The sequence below is a fragment of the Dreissena polymorpha genome, chromosome 2 (genome assembly GCF_020536995.1).
Source record: "Dreissena polymorpha isolate Duluth1 chromosome 2, UMN_Dpol_1.0, whole genome shotgun sequence".
NCBI classification, from domain to species: Eukaryota; Metazoa; Mollusca; class Bivalvia; order Myida; family Dreissenidae; genus Dreissena; species Dreissena polymorpha.
The window spans coordinates 24,917,544-24,939,087 of NC_068356.1; the positions used below are offsets into that span (position 1 = coordinate 24,917,544).

Here is a 21,544-nt window from a genome sequence, read left to right on the forward strand (position 1 = left end):
CATTGTTGATTTACATACTTTCTTTACATGAGAGATGAAAACCATTCAAGCACAGATTTTGACCAGACTCATTTTTTAAGACCTCGTGAGAAGTGAGTACCTTCATATTTGAATTTTCCCTGGAAGGAGGCGCTGGTGTGGATTCATTCCTCAGCTGTTCTGCCTTTATAGAGTGAATCTGAGGCTTCGAATCTGAAACAGAGCAAACCTCTGAATGGAACTCTTCTATGAAGATTAAGGATGTGAAACTCCCACATAAAAAACTATGTGAGCCACATAGCGCTAAATGACCTTTGGACTGTCCACACAGTGTAGCTCCAGATATGCCTCTTAATCCAGTGTAGCTCCAGATATGCCTCTAAGTCCACAGTGTAGCTCCAGATATGCCTCTCAGTCCACAGTGTTGCTCAAAATATGCCTCTCAGTCCACAGTGTAGCTCCAGATATGCCTCTCAATCCACAGTGTAGCTACAAATATGCCTCTCAGTCCACAGTGTAGCTCCAGATATGCCTCTCAATCCAGCTTAGCTCCAAACATGCCTCTCAGTCCGCAGTGTAGCTCCAGATATGCCTCTCAATCCAGCGTAGCTCCAAATATGCCTCTCAATCCACAGTGTAGCTCTAAATATGCCTCTCAATCCATAGTGTAGCTCCAAATATGCCTCTCAGTCCACAGTGTAGCTCCAGATATGCCTCCCAATCCAGCTTAGCTTCAAATATGCCTCTAAGTCCGCAGTGTAGCTCCAGATATGCCTCTCAAACCAGCGTAGCTCCAAATATGCTTCTCAATCAACAGTGTAGCTCTAGATATGCCTCTCAATCCATAGTGTAGCTCCAGATATGCCTCTCAATCCACAGTGTAGCTCCATATATGCCTCTCAATCCACAGTGTGGCTCTAGATATGCCTCTCAATCCACAGTGTAGCTCCAAATATGCCTCTCAATCCACAGTGTGGCTCTAGATATGCCTCTCAATCCATAGTGTAGCTCCAAATATGCCTCTCAGTCCGCAGTGTAGCTCCAGATATGCCTCTTAATCCAGCTTAGCTCCAAATATACCTCTCAGTCTGCAGTGTAGCTCCAGATATGCCGCTCAATCCAGCATTGCTCCAGATATGCCTCTCAATCCAGTGTAGCTCCAGATATGCCTCTCAATCCACAGTGTAGCTCCAGATATGCCTCTCAATCCATAGTGTAGCTCCAGATATGCCCCTCAGTCCACTGTGTAGCTCCAGATATGCCTCTCAGTCCACAGTGTAGCTCCAGATATGACTCTCAGTTCATAGTGTAGCTCCAGATATGCCTCTCAATCCATAGTGTAGCTCCAGATATGCCTCTCAATCCACAGTGTAGCTCCAGATATGCCCCTCACTCCACTGTGTAGCTCCAGATATGCCTCTCAGTTCACAGTGTTGCTCCAGATATGCCTCTCAGTCCACAGTGTAGCTCCAGATATGCCTCTCAATCCACAGTGTAGCTCCAGATATGCCTCTCAATCCACATAGTAGCTCCAGATATGCCTCTCCATCAAAATAGTAGCTCCAGATATGCCTCTCAATCCACAGTGTAGCTCCAGATATGCCTCTCAGTCCACAATGTAGCTCCAGATATGCCTCTCAATCCACAGTGTATCTACAAATATGCCTTTTAATCCACCGTGTAGCTCCAGATATGCCTTTCAGTCCATAGTGTAGCTCCAGATATGCCTCTACATCCCCCCTGTAGCTCCAGATATGCCTCTCAGTCCACAGTGTAGCTCCAGATATGCCTCTCAATCCACCGTTTAGCTCCAGATATGCCTCTCAATCCACAGTATAGCTCCAGATATGCCTCTCAGTCCACTGTGCAGCTCCAGATATGCCTCTCAGTCCACAGTGTAGCTCCAGATATGCCTCTCAGTCCACAGTTTAGCTCCAGATATGCCTCTCAGTCCACAGTGTAGCTCCAGATATGCCTCTCAATCCACAGTGTAGCGCCAGATATGCCTCTCAATCCACAGTTTAGCGCCAGATATGCCTCTCAATCCACAGTGTAGCTCCAGATATGCCTCTCAATCCACAGTGTAGCTCCAGATATGCCTCTCAATCCACAGTGTAGCTCCAGATATGCCTCTCAGTCCACAGTGTAGCTCCAGATATGCCTCTCAATCCACAGTGTAGCTCCTGATATGCCTCTCAGTCCACAGTGTAGCTCAAGATATGCCTCTCAATCCACAGTGTAGCGCCCAATATGCCTCTCAATCCACAGTGTAGCTCCTGATATGCCTCTCAGTCCACAGTGTAGCTCCAGATATGCCTCTCAATCCACAGTGTAGCTCCAGATATGCCTCTCAGTCCAGTGTAGCTCCAGATATGCCTCTCAATCCAAAGTGTAGCTTCAGATATGCCTCTTAATCCAGCGTAGCTCCAAATATGCCTCTCAGTCCGCAGTTTAGCTCCAGATATGCCTCTCAATCCACAGTGTAGCACCAGATATGCCTCTCAGTCCACAGTGTAGCTCCAGATATGCCTCTCAATCCAGTGTAGCTCGGGATATGCCTCTCAGTCCACAGTGTAGCTCCAGATATGCCTCTCAATCCACAGTGTAGCTCCAGATATGTCTCTCAGTCCAGTTTTAAAGCTACACTGGCAGCATGTTGTATAATAACTATTTTTGAACAATGAGGCTCAACAATTTGAAATCCACATGTTTGTGTTTACAAAAACAATATCTACCATCTAAGCCCTGAGTTTGTACTGCATGAAGTGAAAGCATTTTAATATCTAACAAAGTGAACTTAACATCAGAAGATATTGTTAATTGAAACTTAAGTTTAGAGTCAGCAGAAACTGTACATTGCAAACTTAAAGTTACACATCTGTAAATCAGAGCCTATGACTTTCAGAATACATGTATATACAAGTACACTCAAATGAAGACAAAACAACCTTATACCAAAAGACAATATTTAATTGAGACACAACATTTGGTTGGATGTTGGGTTAGATAACTTTGTGACAGGAAATCAGATGTTGACAGTTTTGAAATTATTTATAATTATGTTAAATTAAATGCAAATGCAGTTTTTACGTACCAAAAATGGTACTTGAGTATTTTTTCAATAATGGTCTCATCCATGAAATTATCTGAAACAAAAAAAGACATGTTGATACAGAAACTTAAACAAAAGCATCAACTAAAGTAACCAAACGTAACAAACATATCATTACATCAACATACTTACAATTGTATGAATATAAGTTTTGTTGTTAGGCAGTTAAATGGGGCAATTAATTTAATATCTGAATACTTAAGTGAAACAAGAGCACCGCATAACGGGTGCAAACGCTAAAAATTGGTGTGGCGTGTAGAACTCATCAAGGTGCATCTACTTATGAAGTTTCAAAGTTGTTGGTGGAAGCACTTTGATTTTAGAACCAATGTTAAGGTTTTAGCACCACGCCTACGGCGGATAGCAGACGGCGGACGACGAGCTAGCTATGACAATACCTCGTGTTTTCTCCAAAAACAGCCAAGCTAACAAGAGGGCCAAACTGTTACAAGATACGCCCGTTCGAAGGTTTTGGACACCATACTCAATGCTTGAAATGCACTAAGTGACCTCGAGACCAAGTTATTGACCTGGCATGACCCATATTTGAACTTGACCTAGATATCATTTAGATGTAACATCTGACATGAAAACTACTTCAATTAGAGAGCGGACACCATGCTAAATGCTTGAAATGCACTATGTGACCTTGTGACCTCGTTTTTAACCTGGTATGACCCATATGCGAACTTGACCTACATATCATCTAGACACAACTTCTGACCAAATTAGGTGAAGATCAGATGAAAACTACTTCAATTAGAGAGCGGACACCATGCTAAATGCTTGAAATGCACTAAGTAACCTCGTGACCTAGTTTTTGACCAGGAATGACCCATATTTAAACTTGACCTACATATCATCTAGACACAACTTCTGACCACATTTGGTGAAGATCGGGTGAAAACTACTTCAATTAGAGAGCGGACACCATGCTTAATCCTTGAAATGCACTAAGTGACCCCGTGACCTAGTTTTTGACCCGGCATGACCCATATTCGAACTTGACCTAGATATTGTCTAGACACAACTTCTGACCAAGTTTGGTGAAGATCAGATGAAAACTATTTGAATTAGAGAGCAGACACTGCTGTGGAGGCCGCGCGCTAAGGGTGAAACAATAATTCGTCCCGTTTTTAAAAATGGGCGTATACAAATGGGTGTGGCGTGTAGAAATGAGGAAGGTGAATGTACATATGAAGTTTAAAAATTGTAGGTGGAAGCACTTTTATCGTAGAGGCTAAGTTAAAGTTTTATATTAGAGGTCACAGCGACCTTGACCTTTGACCTAGTGACCCAAAAATGGGTGTGGCGTGTAGAACTCATCAAGGTGCATGTACATATGAAGTTTTAAAGTTGTAGGTGAAAGCACTTTCATTTTAGAGAGAATGTTAAGGTTTATGTTAAAGTTTTATATTAGAGGTCACAGTGACCTTGACCTTTGTTTCAAAGTTGTAGGTGAAAGCATTTCGATTTTAGAGCCTATGTTAAAGTTTTATATTAGAGGTCACAGCGACCTTGACCTTTGACCTAGTGACCCAAAAATGGGTGTGGCGTGTAGAACTCATCAAGGTGCATCTACATATGAAGTTTCAAAGTTGTAGGTGGAAGCACTTTGATTTTCGAGCCAATGTAAAGGTTTTAGCACGACACCTACATCGGATGGCTGACAGCGGACGACGAGCTGGCTATGACAATACCTCGGGTTTTCTCTGAAAACAGCCCAGCTAAAAATCATTTGTAATACAAACAATGTCTAAAAGTATAGTTGAGACATATGTGGGTCCAGAAACACGTACTTCAGGGCTTTTATTCATAAAAATGTTTTAGCAAAATCTCAAATAAAATTGCATTTAAGGTAAATATTCAGATCAAATTTTCTTAATGAAATCTTATGTTTACTGATTACAAAAAAACACAATATTAATAATTTTTGCAATATTTATAAATGTTTATTGATGTTAAAAGAGAAATAAACATGAAAGAGCCAGAGTTTTATTATTTTGAGGAATTTCCTTAAATTGTCACTGAGTTTTGTAAATATGGGAAAAGACCAAGACATTTCCCCTTAAATTGTTCTGCAACACCCATAAAATCAGATCCAGCAATTACAGAGGATTTGAAATAACAAACTTAAAGGAGGAAGAATCAGAAGTTCTTAGCCCCAACATATTTTGTGTTACCTCATGCCACATGCAATCAAATGCTGAACTCGCAACGCTATCTTTGAAGTTGGCATTTGGGGTGATAGGTGGATAGGCAACACGCCGCCGCCTTGGGGTTAGCTGCTTCTTGTGGTCAGACTGTTCCTCATAGCTGAAATGTAGACAGGGAGATCATCCATGACATGATTCTAAAATTATCTTGCTGAATAACTTCCCTTCTTTAAAAAAAATGGGCCACTTCAGTACCTGACAAGCTGTTTTCTCTATCGATAAAATTATATCAGTGTATTCAATGAAGTATGCAGGGATGCAATCAAAACATATTTTCACAGCTAAGAACACTAGACACTATTATTAGAACATCAAATATTTAAGCAAACCCTGTGGGAAATGATTTCATCTACAACCTACATGTTTCGGCAAATGATACTTAAAAAACTTTTTATTTGTTGAACTACATACATGTCTTTGTAGTCAATGGCAATGATTTCCTCGTACTCTCCTTCGCAGTCAAATATCTCTTCCTCCAGGAACGAGAACTCTGACAGTTGAGATGATGGCGTGCTTGATGAGCGTGAGCGGGCCTCTGGAGGGGGTACTATTGCCCGCACGCTCCGTCCGCTCACTGATAACCTGAACATGAAAACAATTGCCACACATCAGCCAATTGCTATAAACCAATGCATAAGGCTTTTCATAACAATTTCCTCTTTGCTAAAACTTTGCTTTCCATAAACCTGTTTGGGCATGGTCACAAACTCTATTTTAGATGTGACCCAAGCAACTGTTTTGTCCACTATGATTAAAGGCAAATCCACAGAAAAGTGTGGATAATAAAAAAAATTAACTTGCACATCTACACTTATGCTGACAGGACTCAAAATTAACGGTAGTCCGACTGTCCGGGACAACTAAATTGTTAGTCCGGACAAGTAAATAAAGAATTTGCTAAGCTGACGGGACAAGTGGTCTTGATAATTTAATTACTGAGAAAAAATACCTTTAAAATTTTAAATCCATTATTTATGTGGAGTTACCACAAAACTGTGTCGATTATATTTTGTTTACGTTTATACGACAAAGCCCGAGATTTTCCGATATTTTCAATTGATACTACACCGTACTCAGGACTAAAGATAACTATTTCGTATCAACATGTTTTAAATAATTTAAAGAAAATTTGTGCACAAAAACTATGAAAGATATTACAGATATTTACCTTATTGATATAGCAAGTACTGTTGCACACTTGAGGTTATGTTTTCATTTAATAAAACACGGAAATGTTCACATAAAAACAAATGCAAAGCTGTCAAACTTCGAATCAAGGGTACGATCGGTTTGTATAATTAAATTATATTACAAATTACAGAAATTTAAATTACAATTATTTGAAATAATGTTTAAAATGTATTTACCTTTTAAAATCAGTCAAGTTTTATTCAATATAAATATGACTTTGCCCTGTTATTGGATTTTTTCCGCTACACTGAATTCCAGTTTCAATACAAAATGGCGAAAGAAAATGTCGGCTCAGTCTTTGTGTCAAGTTCGGGTTAACTTAAGATGCGGACACCTATTTCTGCTTAACAAACCATTACTTTTGGCATTAAAAGAAAGATCAATCTTTCAACTTTTCGTTCTAAATTTTTTCGTACTCGGAGCGAGAAAAAAGTTTAGGGTTGGCGGTAAAAAATAGGGTCAGTTGGGTCAACGGCTCCAGACATATTTTTTTTCTTTGGCCCTGCCTACAATTATGTTAACATGTATTTTGAACGATTAAAGTCTTTATGATTTGAGCATTTTGTATTATTTCATTATTTTGCAAAGTACTGAGCAGAATAAGATATAATGGTCAGGACAAGTTGCTTTTTGGTCAGGACAAGTGAAATTTTGGTTTACATGTCCGACCGGACAAGTGGCTTCAAAAGTTAATGTTGAGCCCTGGTTGATGACACATATAATGTTTCAATTTAAACTCTTAAAAAAAAGAAACAAGTAGTTTGCCGCCAAAACATTTATGTGGACTGATACTGTGAAACAAATGGCAAAACAATTTATTAAGTACAAACACAGGGCAACCTGACCAGGTTTTTTTTTTACATTTAATGCGTACAATATCTGTGAACATTCATAAAATTGTATAACGACACCTTTGGGAATAGCTGTTCCAATGAAGTGACATGAAATAAAACACTAACAAACAATTATATTAATAAAGAATGACATTTTAGTTTTGCTTTAAATTACATTCGTAATGCATTTCTAATAAAACTATGACATCAATATCGTGATTTTATGCTTCCTTGCATTCATAGTTTGATGGCTCTGCATTATGCATGTTTTCTCCGACATACATATCAACCATAATTTCATTGTATGTGCCAATGTAAACAATAGTTGCCAAAGCTCAGCAGTAAATCAAGTAAACTCAGGCTTCATTCCTGGAGTAAACTTGATACTTCTTTGAAATGAACAACAGTGTCAGCTCAAACACATTAATTAACAATTAAATAAAAGGTGATTTAATGCCTTGAAAGTAACATGTCTCATGTTATCTTTTCATAGATAATTTTACAAAAATATCTAATTATCTATTATCCTTACACAAGGATCAAAAGCAAAGGCTGCTCAACTGAGATTCAAAGGAACTTAACTGTTCTGCTTAACTGATCAGCTTTTACGACGTTATGTGAACTATTTCAGAACTCTGACAAAACATCCTTAGAAAAAATATTATTTACAAGTTTCATGATAATTGGCCAAAAACATGAGATTCCTAGAGAGTCTGCAAACTTTAGATTTAATTTGATACACTGACCTAGTTTTGTATACCCATGTGACCAAGTTCCTCTTTCTGCCCAGATAACATCAGGACAAATGTTCCAAATAAATATCACAAAGATTAAACAAGCAATAGCTGTCTCCATTGGAAGACATATGCCCCCGAAAAACGCTTTTTTCTAAACCTAGATGCAGATTTCGAAACCTAAACGCGGACCCTAAGTTCAAGGTCAAGGTCAAAGGGGTCAACATTTTTGTGCGTATGGAAAGGTCTTGTCCATATACACATGCATACCAAAAATGAAGGTTACATCTGAAGCGACATAGAAGTTATGAGTATTTTTTTAACCTAAACGCAAAAGTGTGACGGAAAGACAGACAGACGACGGACGGACAGTGCGATGAGCCGATGACTATATGCCCTCCTTCGGGGGCATAAAAAAATGTGGTCTCCAAATTGTTGTTAAGCTTTTTCAAATTATGATGTGACCCAGTTTCCCACTTGGTTTAGAAATCTTTGGGAAAAATTTTGTCCTAAAGTTGAATGAAGCTTGGAAATAAATATTGCCTCTAGAATGTTCACACGCTTTTTCTTTAATTGACCTGAAGACCTTATCTTTTACTCTGATTTAACCAGTTTTGAACTAGGCTAAGATATCATGTGTACACATATTCTTAATAAGTTTCATGAAATTTAGCAATACATGAGCCTTTAAAGTATTCAGAAGATCTTTCTTTAACTTTGACCAAGTATCCTACTTTTTGATCCCGCATGACCAAGTTTAGAACTTGACCCTTCAAAACGCAGTTTCAAACTTCACAGAGCTATAACTGGGGCCATGTTATTACCAAGATTCCTGAAGATTGGACAATACAATTTTCCTGTAAAGTATTAGAAGATCTTTCTTTTATGACAATGTGATCCAGAGTTTGACCTTATGTGACCCACTTTTGAACTCATCTGATATATAATTGAGACAAATGTTCTGAAAAAGATTGGTGAAGATTCGGCAATAAATGTGACTCTAGAATCTCTAAGATTTTCTATAGCCATGACCTCTGGCAGCCATGTTTTTCACATATCAAAACCATTTTCAAACTCAGCTGACATATAATTATGAAAAATATTCTGAACAAGTTTCATGATGATAGGGCAAATAATGTGACTTCTTGAGTGTCCACATGGTTTCATTTATTTAATATATTAAAACTGTCCCACCACCTGGCAGCCATGTTTTTTAACTGATTGGAACCAATTTTTAACGTATGACAGACAAAAAAAGCTCACCATGAGCATGTTGTGCTGAGTTGAGCTAAAAACAGATACTTTATCAATAACTGATGATGTATTGTTATGAAATACAAGCAGTTCCGGGAAAAACTCTTCACTAATCAATATTTTATTTCATTCTGCTCTGAAACAGGTCATTAAACAAATGAAGCCCAATGTCACATCAGTTACAGCCAGATACATACTCAATCATTAATTTAAGAGACTATGATGCTTACAGTAAACCCAAAGGACTTTGCTTGAGAGTCTTCTTGTAATAATAGATATTTGGATGGGAAGACTCTTTACTTAATTTACTTCATATAATATACATTTAAGTTGAATGAATGTAACATTTTTTAACAATTACCCGGTATATTGGTTGAAAACTATTTGCCAAATTACCTATGGAAACAACTGAACAGTTATTTCTCATTTATATGGTTTTTATATCTGTGTGTGCTTTTGGAGTTTTAAGTTATTTCATGTAAAATCTTTTCCACCAATACAATAGTTACTAAGCATTGATGATGCGTATCAAACTCATAGTGAATACAAAATGTTTCAATCAGATTTTTTTTCCACATTACCTTTTAGCAAATCACCTTTATCAAATACATGGTTTGACTTCAAGCCTTAAAAATATGTTGTTTGTTTCTACTGACTAACCCATTACGCATTGTTTGTACATACCCTACGCTATTTTGTTTTCCATGTTAAGTTTTCGATTGTTTAAGCTCAAAAAACTATTTAGTTTACAATAAATCAAATTTGGTACACTCATTTAAAGTTAAGTAAATAACCTAAAGAAAAAAAGTTTTAAAAAGATGTGGAAGATTTCTGCATGTCATCGCATACGTTTATTAAATTGGGATTTGTTTAAAAAGTTAATGTTCCTCCCAAATACACACCTTTATTATTTTGGCGATGTTGGTGGAAACAAATGACTTGTTTTTTGCTTAATGATCTAAGTCCCTAGGAGGCACTGATATTCTTTATATTGATTGAATATCAAGGAAAGTGCATGCCATGAAAATTCCCATGTTGATGATGCCATGCTTAATGTCACTATAAGAGGCTTACTGGGTATTACGCTGTTAAGACAGCGGGGAAAAATTGCTATCATCTTAAAGCAGATAAACATGTTAAATGGAACATTGATCAAGTATAAAGCCTTTCATGGTTTCCAATACTTGGGAAACAAGAAAATGAAAAAGGCTGTTTTTTTATTATTTAATGAAATGTTCACAAATTATTAACATTAAGCTAATAAAGAATTAAACAAGATCACATTACACTTTAAAGTCTGACTTAAATCAACTTCTATCCTATTTGTTGCTGATGTTCATTAATGCCAGCACAATTATGTATAAATAAAGTGATGTCTTCTAGTAACCATTAACATAACAAGGGCTGTTTGTCAAACGTGCATGCCCCCCATATGGGCTGTCAGTTGTAGTGGCAGCCATTGTGTGAATACGTTTTTTGTCACTGTGACCTTGACCTTTGACCTAGTGACATGAAAATCAATAGGGGTCATCTGCCAATCATTATCAATGGTTCTATGAAGTTTCATGATCCTAGGCCTAATTATTCTTGAGTTATCATCTGGAAACCATTTACTATTTCAAGTCACTGTGACCTTGATCTTTGACCTAGTGACATGAAAATCAATAGGGGTAATCTTCCAGTCATTATCAATTTATCTATGAAGTTTCATGATCCTAGGCATAAGCATTCTTGAGCTATCATCCGGAAACTGTTTTACTGTTTCGAGTCACTATGACCTTGACCTTTGACCTAGTGACCTGAAAATCAATATGGGTCATCTGCCAGTCATGATCAATGTTCCTATGAAGTTTCATGATCCTAGGCGTAAGCAATCTTGAGTTATCATCCGGAAACCATTTTACTGTTTCGAGTCACTGTGACCTTGACCTTTGATCTAGTGACCTGAAAATCAATAGGGGCCATCTGTCAGTCATGATCAATGTACCTAGTATGAAGTTTCATGATCCTAGGCGTAAGCATTCTTGAGGTATCATCCAGAAACCATTTTACTGTTTCGAGTCACTGTAACCTTGACCTTTGACCTAGTGACCTGAAAATCAATAGGGGTCATCTGCCAGTCATGATCAATGTACCTATGAAGTTTCATGATCCTAGGCCTAAGCGTTCTTGAGTTATCATCCAGAAACCATCTGGTGGACAGACCGAGGGACCGACATGTGCAAATCAATATACCCCCTCTTCTTCGAAGGGGGGCATAAATATTAAGGACTGTGATCACATCTTTACCATTTATGAGATGATTTTTAAGCTTAAAATTACTTATAACTTTTTACTTTTTACACAGGATACACAGTCAACCACCTTGTGTAAACTGATGAGATAGAGAATATATGTTGACTCAAGTGAAAGATCGTATTTTAATTTTTTAGTTGTATGATCAAATGATCTTACACAGCAATCAAAACATTTCTGTTCATGCTTTTGTACAATTTGTTTTTAAATGTGTGACATATTATTGAGCAACTTAACATTTTTTGTATTTTAACAAATTAATAGTGGGAAAAGGGTAGGGTAACTCGCCGGCTTGAGTCGATTTTGCCCTTGAGTCAGACATTTTTATCTTTGTGGTTTGCGAAGATGAGTTTTGTTTAGCATGATTTGTGATGTTATAACAATAACTTTAGCCTTCATACTCAAAATAAATAAAATTTTGATATAAAATGTTATCAAATATTATCTCACTCTGAATTCGGATTTGTTACAGTATTCATAAGTTCTGGTGACAGCAATTCAGGGTTTTCAATTATCGTTCATCATCGATCATTTTTATACCATCAGCATTTTTGTCAGATACGTTACACATCATATACAAATGACTTGATATCGAAATCATTACCTTATTCTGTAATAATGAAAGGCAATTTGAAGTGGTTTGCATGATTGTATAGATTTTACAGTAAAACATGTATTACAACTCAAGTAACCCTTAAGGCAAACAAAATTTGCCTTTATGGCGAACATTAGTTTATCTATTAGCATGCAGTTGAGAATTAACCACATATTCATTCGAATTAACACGACTCAATCTATAAGGAATCCCATAGCTCACAAGCAACAAGAATCACATGTTTGATCTTTGTTTGTACTTTTCTTTGTTTTCCCTCAGTGCTACAAATGGTTCCGTTGTTGTAAAGTTTGGGTAGACAATAAAAAACATACAAATCTGTGTCCGTGTTAAGGGCGAAAGTGTCTGACTCATGGGCGAATTCAGTGGGTTTTGTTTATCAACTGTTTTCAAATGAACATAAGCTGGGAATCAAATAATTATTTATAAAATAGACTCATATGATATGATAGCCTGCACAAGCTTAGCCCCGGCTTTGATCACAAAGCTTGTTATTATAGACTTATACCGTTAACTCATCCCACTCAAGGGCGAGTTACTCTAGCCAAGTTTATATATATAAATATATTAAATAAATGTTTTTAAAATAGTCCAAAAAAATTTGTCAATATACCAGAGTTAAATGATTAAACATTACAATTTCACTCCAGCTAGAGTGCAATGACCAGGTTATCATTAACTCGTGTATTAAAGTCGTTCAGTGCCTAGCATAAATAAATATAAAACCTGATCCATCCCCCTTTATTGTTACAGGGAAACAAGATTTTCAATTTCTCTAGAATCAAGTTCAACAGATGAGCACATATTTATGCCACCTTTAAGGCCAAGGTTCTATTAAAAATGGTAATCAATCATTATATTTTCCATACGACACAAACAAATATTTGCACATACATTAACTTGAATGTGGAATTATTTACTGAATGAAGACGGTTTATAGCTACAGAATGTCACAGATTCATTTGATAGAAAATAGAATTGTGATAACGATGCAATATCAGATGATCTGTTAATGCTTCAAATTACACTTTGACATCTTTATGTAAAAACTATTTCAAGAAACAAATATACATTATTTGGAATATTACTTAAATGGCATTTTAATAAACCCACATTCTAAAGTCAGTTGATGAGATGAAAACTTATTTAATAACAATAGACCTCTGTGAGTCGTAAGTGCTACGCCTTGTGCCTGAAAGCTGGCGTGAAATATGGTCGATAATGTCATACTGTCTTTGATTTATGCTTCTGAAAGTATAAAAAAAATAAAATAACAAAGGGCATTAACTCCAAAGCAGATTGCTGAGTTTTGATTCTCGTGCTGGGCACTATTCTTCATTTACATCTTGAGTTGTCTATGGTCCAGACATGTGAAGAAGTATGCTGCTGCATGATGCTGACCAAAAAGTAACAGTACATTATACATATGTCGCCTGGTTAGATACCACCATTAAGGCGCACAAACAAATAGGTTAATGAAAAAAAGCCTTTTTCTAAAACTTCATTTTCTTGATAAAACTGTTTTATTGCTCAATAGGAAAAGACAAATATAAACACTGTCAAGAGCAAGATTATGGAAGGCTATTTGTTCAATGTTGAGAGTTTTTGAGAGCTGACTGAAAGCTGTAATCATTTTAAGCATGACGTGTTGATAAACAATGAATTTTTTCATCTCTTTTTATCACTCATTCTGCCCTTGAAAACCTGGTACTGCCATCATAACAACATCCCTGTGGCAGTACTATTGTTGAATCAATATTTTATGCAATTTTCCAATACAAATTGTATAAAAAGTAGTTCCAAGTGCGGCCTGATGATAGCAACTGTGTGCTCATGGTCCCTGGTATGTACAACCACTGCTTGACAGATAAGAGACTGCGGTCTCACTGATAGAAATAGATTGAAATTGCATTGATCTTTGTTCCGTAATGGATTTAATGTGATAAAAAGCCTTGCCAACTATCAAGCATGTTTGATTTTGTGGAAGTCAAACAACAGGTGATAATAACCACAGTGACACATTTTTCTTAATACTAACAGGCAGCGAATCGTTGAAATGATTTTTTTAGCATGATGTTATCAGAATTCAAAAAGGTTTTGTTGAACAGTTTCAATTAGCACTCATGCGCACAATTATCTTTAAAAGGCTATTTGCATTTGGATACCGTGGATAATTTTTCTAAGCTATCTGTTGTAAAAAATGTAATTAAAATCATCTCATATCAACAAGTGGGTGACAGATTTCATTGTGAACACTCTAATACAATTATTCTGCTAGGACGCCCAGCTACCTTGCTGTTGTCACAACACAAGTTTTTTACAACACGCCTCTGTCACAAAACTGTACACACGTAATGACAACTTGAAGCATAACCAAAGTGACTGAAGAAAGAATTTCAAATGTAAGCTGACTAACAAAACATCTTCAATGAATGCAATCTTTTCGGAAGTGTGTTGTTCAGATTTTTTTATTATACCTATTTTAAAATACTATTTTTCAATTTTGTAATTATGTGCCTATATTTTGAAAAGGTTAATCAGTTGTTAGTTTCTTTGCACAAATTATTAAATATTGAAAACATTACACTGATAAAAAATCTAGAAAATGACAATATGCAGGGATCGCGCTATAATAGGGATACAGTACAAAAGTGCTCCATTATTATAGTCATTACACTCATTATTTCATGATTGAAACAGTTCACTTTTTATGCATTGTTTCCACAACAATGCAGCTTGCTATAATGACAACGACTGATGGAAAGACCTGATATCCACGATATGAGTCAATAATTGATGAGGTAAACTATACTGCTTGAGCAGCATAGCAAACAAGAGTACCTTGAAAAGAGACCAGTTTTATAAAAAAAGTTCATAAATCATTTATGTTAAAATGAGAAATAAGTCCTATATTTAGATTATAATTAATTTAAGTTTCATGAAACATAGGAGTTAACTAGCTATGTAAGTCAAAATTGATGGGAATTTTTTTTATAAACTTTCTCTCGCGCAAATAATTGACCTTTTATAGCCATCCTTTGGCCATTTAAAAAGAATACAGCCATAAACAAGTGTGTTAAAGCTACAGTTTAAATTGGATTCAAGTGAGAAATATTTGTTTCCCATGTTCAAGGGATTAAAAATCAATGCATATCAACTTGATTGAGAATGTTTTGTGACAACAGGTTTACAGAGATGAAACCAGTGTTAGTTTCACTGTGATAGGGGGAGATTTCATTAAGTGTCTCTTGTCCTAATTGGCCACAAGTGAAGAAGACAGTTGTTCAAACATATTTGAGAAAATCATACTTGTCATACCTTAAAAGGACCTGTTCATGTTTTGATAAATAGACAAAATTGAAAACATTTGTTTCAGATTTTCAAATTTGTGTTGTAATTTTGTATTTTTTTTGTAAGATTAAAGTAGTAATACTGAACATTTACCATGCTCTAAAATATCAATTATATGCATCTTTAGACGATTTAAAAATCTGAAAGTTTTAGAGCATTACAAACTTGAAACCATGGAGTAATTTGGAGTTATGTTGTAATCATTGAAAATGTAATATTACAATGATTGTTTATATAAATTACAAAATACCTCTGTTAACATATTAGCCAGTCTGCAAAACTCACTTTTTTGTCTTCATAGCCAATGTGGCTATGAAACTTTAAAAATGTCATAGCCAGAGGAAAGTTTTCATAGCCAGAAAAAAGTTGAATTAATTTACAATGACATTATCATGAAAGGACGAAAACAGTCGTTATATATAGATTGCATTTGGGGGGTAACCGTAAGATTGTAAACAAATCAGTATTCCAGGTATTAAACTTTTATTCTGTAGTAGCTTGCAGTTTCAGTTTAAAAATGGTTAGCTTTAGCAGTACAATAAAAGTGTAATTCTCGGCAGCAAGAAGTTACCAGTAAAAATACAAAGCCGGTGCTCACATGTATCGATCTTAATCATATCAATGATAAACACCGAGGCTCAGCCTAGGTTCAAATTTGAGGGAGAACAGCTGAAATTAGGGAGAATCGAGTCTAAATTAGGGAGAAGTGAGGCCAATAAAAGGAGAAGTGGTTTCTGTTCAGCGTTTAATAAACTCTTCACTTGTAACTATGTTTTATAATACCCTTCATTACACCAAGCCTATCATCATCAATGACAAACAAATACTAGTATATTTACAAATTAAATAAATCCTTACATATTAAGTCACATAAATCAATTCATACAAATACAACTTGTGATTTCCATGTGCATCATAAAAATCAGCAGTACTTAAATATTGTCATCACAATCCAACGCCCTTTCTACATTATAATGTATATGATTATTACATATTGTAGAGCTTAAACCCAAATTAGAAATCTCATTTTACTACTATTATTTTAATTAGCAGTCAAAATGCCCGCCGTACTCATGCCTTCTGTCACATACATGCTTTAAATTAAAGCCTAATTAAATTGATTAATCTACCACACTAATCGGTCTCTATGGGTATATGCATTCATGAAAAAATCATGGCCAGTTACTTAAGACTGATGATGAAAAGCAGGTGTAATCCTTGTGGATATTGAGCATTTCAGTGCATAAATAAATTTTCTGTCGAAAAACACTTCTGAATTTTAATGTTAACGCGACGTAAAAAAAACATTCGTGCTTCAAATAAACTGTGTTCATGTATATTGTGTTGACTCAAGGTCCTGATTAGAAGTTCGCAAAAATTATGCGGGACATGTACAAACATCACGTTTACCGCATGGAAAGCGAGGGTGTCTTAAATTTTGTGCACTACTGTATATACCAACACATTTATTCGCATTCGTTACAGACCCACATGTCTTGTTCAATAAGAGCCAATGGGCACATATTAATTAGCTAGAATGTTAAAATTTTGTTTTATGAGTTCAAGTGTTTTGATTCAATTGATCACTATATTTTGAAAATATATTTTTTTATTTGTATGCATTTACTAACATAATACACTAAGAGGGATATAAAATAAAGTCGTTTACGTATGGATACATTGGCACTATGCATGGGTGAGTTAGTTTTCGTGTGTATGGTAATGAATTCAAAATAAATTGAGCATAGACTGGGGAATTATTTTTTAAGAGTTTTGAAACACGAAACAAGTTAACAGTTAAAATCCTAGAGTGAGTCGTATTCATATTTACTGTTGGGAATGTGTTGCCCGTGTTAACTTTTTGTGCGTAAATATATATCCATAACAACGTCATTTCATCGCTTAGGTAAACTACTGCATATGTATATAGAATGCGCGCGTTCTCATTGGATACTATCGATATTCAATGTACCGCTTAACTCCGCCTGCAAGGCGGTGTATTAATTGCGCTTCCAGAGAACTATCAAAACTCTAGCTTTCATCTTTTGATCTAAGCCTGGATAAGCTTTTACATCAGTCGATCATGATAATAAACCGATATTTTAAAAGGGTCATCGGTGACTTTATGACATGTGCAAATATTGAAGTGTTACATTGTAACGGTTATTTCATAATTTCAAAGCTATTAATAACACACATTCCACTGTTTTACTTAATTAAAAAAAAAAATCGCACTATTATTTCATTTATCGGCGTAGAATTAAAGTTCAGTTTACCAAAAGTATTACATTTTAAATACGCAAGCCGGACTTTAAACTCTCTATAACAGTTAAGGGAGATCTCTAATGATAGAAAACTAAGGGAAGTATCCAAGCGGTGTCACTGTAAGAATTTACTCATGAAATGCGTAAATTGATTATTTATTGGTTTATTTTCTCTGATTTTTTTTCATCGCAATTCAGGTGATCTATATTCAATTTTTCTATCGCCAGAGCCGAGATTTCATAGCATTGGCGATCAGGCGATAGGGGAATTTTGCAGACTGATTAGCATAGATGGCCAAGCTTATGGTAAAAGCACTATACTTTTACTCTAAGGGTCAGTGGTTCGAGCCAAGGTGTTGATTACTTTTTTTTCTTTTTTTACATATATTTTTGTTTAATACTGGCGCTCTTTAATTTCATTGTTTACATTTATCAATTCAAAACATTTAATGGCAAACTTCGAAACATGGATAAATATTTTTGAAATTCTATCCTAGATTAATTACACTAAAGAAATTGTGATCGTTTGGCTTTATATCAAATAAATAAAGCGGGACGTCAGACAATTATTACAAAATTATTTAATTTACACATGGCTTATGCAAAATATTGCACTTCTTTTAATCCTCTTTGAGCTTTGAGAAATTAATCAAACTGCAGAGTACAGCAGAACTTAAATTTGTCTGAAAATCAGAGCAGGACCACTTAAAATATTAAAATATTTGACTACAAACTCTTTAAAAACAACATTCATTTACATCAAAAGTTCAATTTTACGCCAAGTAAGTAACCAAAATAGCCAAATCTGAAGAGTTTGTATAGGGACTGGGCATTGAGACATTTTGATTGTTATCAATAAAGAGTAAACATATCCTACCATTTCCATAAGTTAAAGCCGACCATTGACTGTTTGTCTACCGCAAGTATAGTGTTTATATTAATAATGCCTGTCACAAAATGTTTGTAAAAGTATAACCATATGTTCTATAGATGAGGTTAAATTTTAAGCCCAAACATAACCGTTTAATTTTTATTTTGTGTTTTTTTCAGCCATCTTTAAATGCTTTGAGTATCTTAATCCCAATAGCAAGGTCACAAGTTAGAACCTTTTTGAGGCATATTAAAATGATTTTACTGACTCTTACAATGAAAAACTTACACAAAAGTGTCTCAAGCCTGTGGGTTGAATATTTTAAGTCTAAAACTAAGGTATAAACCCATCTTTGAAGAGACAATACACCTGATAGTCTTTATAAGATGGCAAAGTGCTCATGCTGAATGAAAACAGGCGGCGGTAGCTTTGAAATAAGAATGGCAACGCAGTCTTAGAGCTCTGCATCCCTGAGTGCTTGTTAGTAGCTATCAAAAATAAGCCTATCTCTGGGAAAACGGGGTTTGGTGCATGTCCGTAAAGTGTCATCCCAGGTGAGCCTGTGCAGTCTGATAAGGTTAATCAGGGACAACACTTTCCTCTTTTCATAGAGTTTTTCATTTAAAGGAAGCCTCTTGTTAGAAAAAAATCCACTTTAGGTGGATAGTTTTGTCCCTGATTAGCCTGTGCAGATTATCATCTGGGATGATACTATACCCACACGCATAAAGCCCCGTTCTCCAGAGTGTGGCACAAATACAACAGTTAAGGCATCCTCGCCTCCCCTACCCCTGAGAGTCAGTTGAGTTGAGGGAGAGGTCTTGATCTGTGACTTCCTCAATGCCCATGCTGCTGGTGGTGCTTGGTCGCGTCAACTCCCGCTCAATCATCTCGTACCCCACCTCCTGGCCTGGAACCAGCTGACGACCAAGTACCCTGTAATACAACACAATACATTCAAGCATTGATAAAGAACTTTGATAAGTAAAAGCATATTTTATTTGCTATTTCCTCCCCTTAATTCATTGGATTTGAGTCTAACCAAAATTATTTTTCTTGTGTTGTGAACCATATTAAGATTACAGTGTTTTTCTGTGACATGACTGCTATTTATAGTAATTAACATTTTGCTTGAACAAGTAATTCCTGATTTAAGTCAAACAAGAAATGTTTCCAATGACACGGATGCCCCCCCCCCCCCCCCCATATTTCACTGGAAACCCAAACAAGTGTTGTTTAACACTCATAATATTACTATCCTTAACACATATAAGGTCTAGGAACAAACTTCAAGTGTCAATTGTAACCATGGTGACCCTAGTTCTTTTATTATATATATGATAAATATCTGTGCCAATTTATTTCAATATTCAATAATACACTACAGATTTATTGGCAATATAAGGAATGTGCACACTACTCTAAGTGTCCATTGTGACCTTACCTTGAAGCATGAATAACGTTTGCTGCGTGCAACATGTGGCCTTGATATTATGATCATTTGAGCATATTAATGTTGGGATCCCTTCCTGCATAACAATGTAAATGACCCGACACATATCTTCACTATTCACATACATGGAATATCTTAAAACTCCCAAATATCTCCTTTAACCTTGACCTTGAAGCAAGCAACATCGTTGTTGCACATGACTTGTTGCCTTGATATGATGATTACTTACACCAATTAATTTCAAAAGTTTATAATTCAAGACAAAGTTATTAGCCATACATAAAATGTACTTTCACTTAATAAATCTCCAGGTGTCCACTGTGACCTTGACATTCAAGTGAGCAGCATGTTTGTTATAAGCAACACTTGGTAATGGTATGATTATCATTTGTGCAAATGCATTTATAAATTCCTTGACATACAACAAAACATATGAGCCAGACACCAAATGTTCGCAAACAAACATCAGACAGTATTAACCGTAAATGTGGAAAGAGTGTCCCCCATTCTTGGCACTCCTTGTAGATGCTGTGCTCGGCCTGGTTTGACCGCAGTTCAAACAACACTGAATCTATCTCATCAAACAACCTCTGTACTGTCTTGGCAGCTTGCCGGTCAAACTCCTGAAAATGAACACATTATTGATAGGATCAACAGGAAAGGATTATTATTTTCATTTGGTAATTGAAAGAGTCGATCATTGTGTGCATTTCATGGAAATTTGCATAGGTAGAAGTTACTGTAAAAAATCAATGACAACCTCTTTAAAGTTTAGTTGAGTTGCTGATATATGTATATATAACACAAACTTTTAAATGGGAGCAAAAATCTTCTGATTTAAAGTTAGTAATCAAATTTGGGAATGACCTCATTAGTCAGTTTGCATTTTTTTGTAAATCAAACTAGGTGCATCTGTGAAATGATCTCTTCTACTATTTAATTACTGATGAGCATTGCTTCTTAGTAGCAGTCAATATTTATGTTCTATTTTGATGCCTATATTCCTTTGAACATCTCTTAACGTTGTAATGTTCACTATTGCTATCAGTTATTTACTCATTGCACAATACTGCTGGCTGGTGTCTAGGCATGCTTTCAACTACTTGTTGATGGATATTTATTTCAACGGGAATTGATTACCACTGCACAGTGTTTGTACAAATATTTATGCAAATTAGACACAGCTTGATTTTGCACTTTTATGAATGTTGTTTCAACAGATCATGTAATAAATTAACAGATTTAAAACACAATTATTGAAGCCTTTTCATTCTTTGCAAAACAAATTTCAGAGAAGATCAATACATGCTGTGTCCTTGTCTAAGCAAGTGTGAATATTGTTTAAAGATGCGGCAACAAACAGATTTTTGTAATTAAT

General features: G+C 35.7%; 1 protein-coding gene across 8 annotated transcripts in view; it reads right to left on the reverse strand.

Annotated features, from left to right (window-relative positions):
• Positions 1 to 21,544, reverse strand: part of LOC127866295 (protein FAM149B1-like) — a 108,690-nt gene that overhangs the window by 26,496 nt on the left and 60,650 nt on the right. For all 8 annotated transcript variants that reach the window (XR_008042945.1, XM_052406759.1, XM_052406758.1 and 5 more), the window contains 6 exons: positions 20,647 to 20,789; positions 19,503 to 19,649; positions 5,719 to 5,889; positions 5,275 to 5,407; positions 3,074 to 3,125; positions 101 to 192 (listed from right to left, as the gene is read on the reverse strand). Coding sequence is in view for 7 of the 8 variants with exons in the window: in XM_052406759.1 (XP_052262719.1) it covers positions 101 to 192; positions 3,074 to 3,125; positions 5,275 to 5,407; positions 5,719 to 5,889; positions 19,503 to 19,649; positions 20,647 to 20,789 (738 nt within the window). In the remaining variant the exon portion in view is untranslated. The remainder of the gene's footprint in view (positions 1 to 100; positions 193 to 3,073; positions 3,126 to 5,274; positions 5,408 to 5,718; positions 5,890 to 19,502; positions 19,650 to 20,646; positions 20,790 to 21,544) is intronic.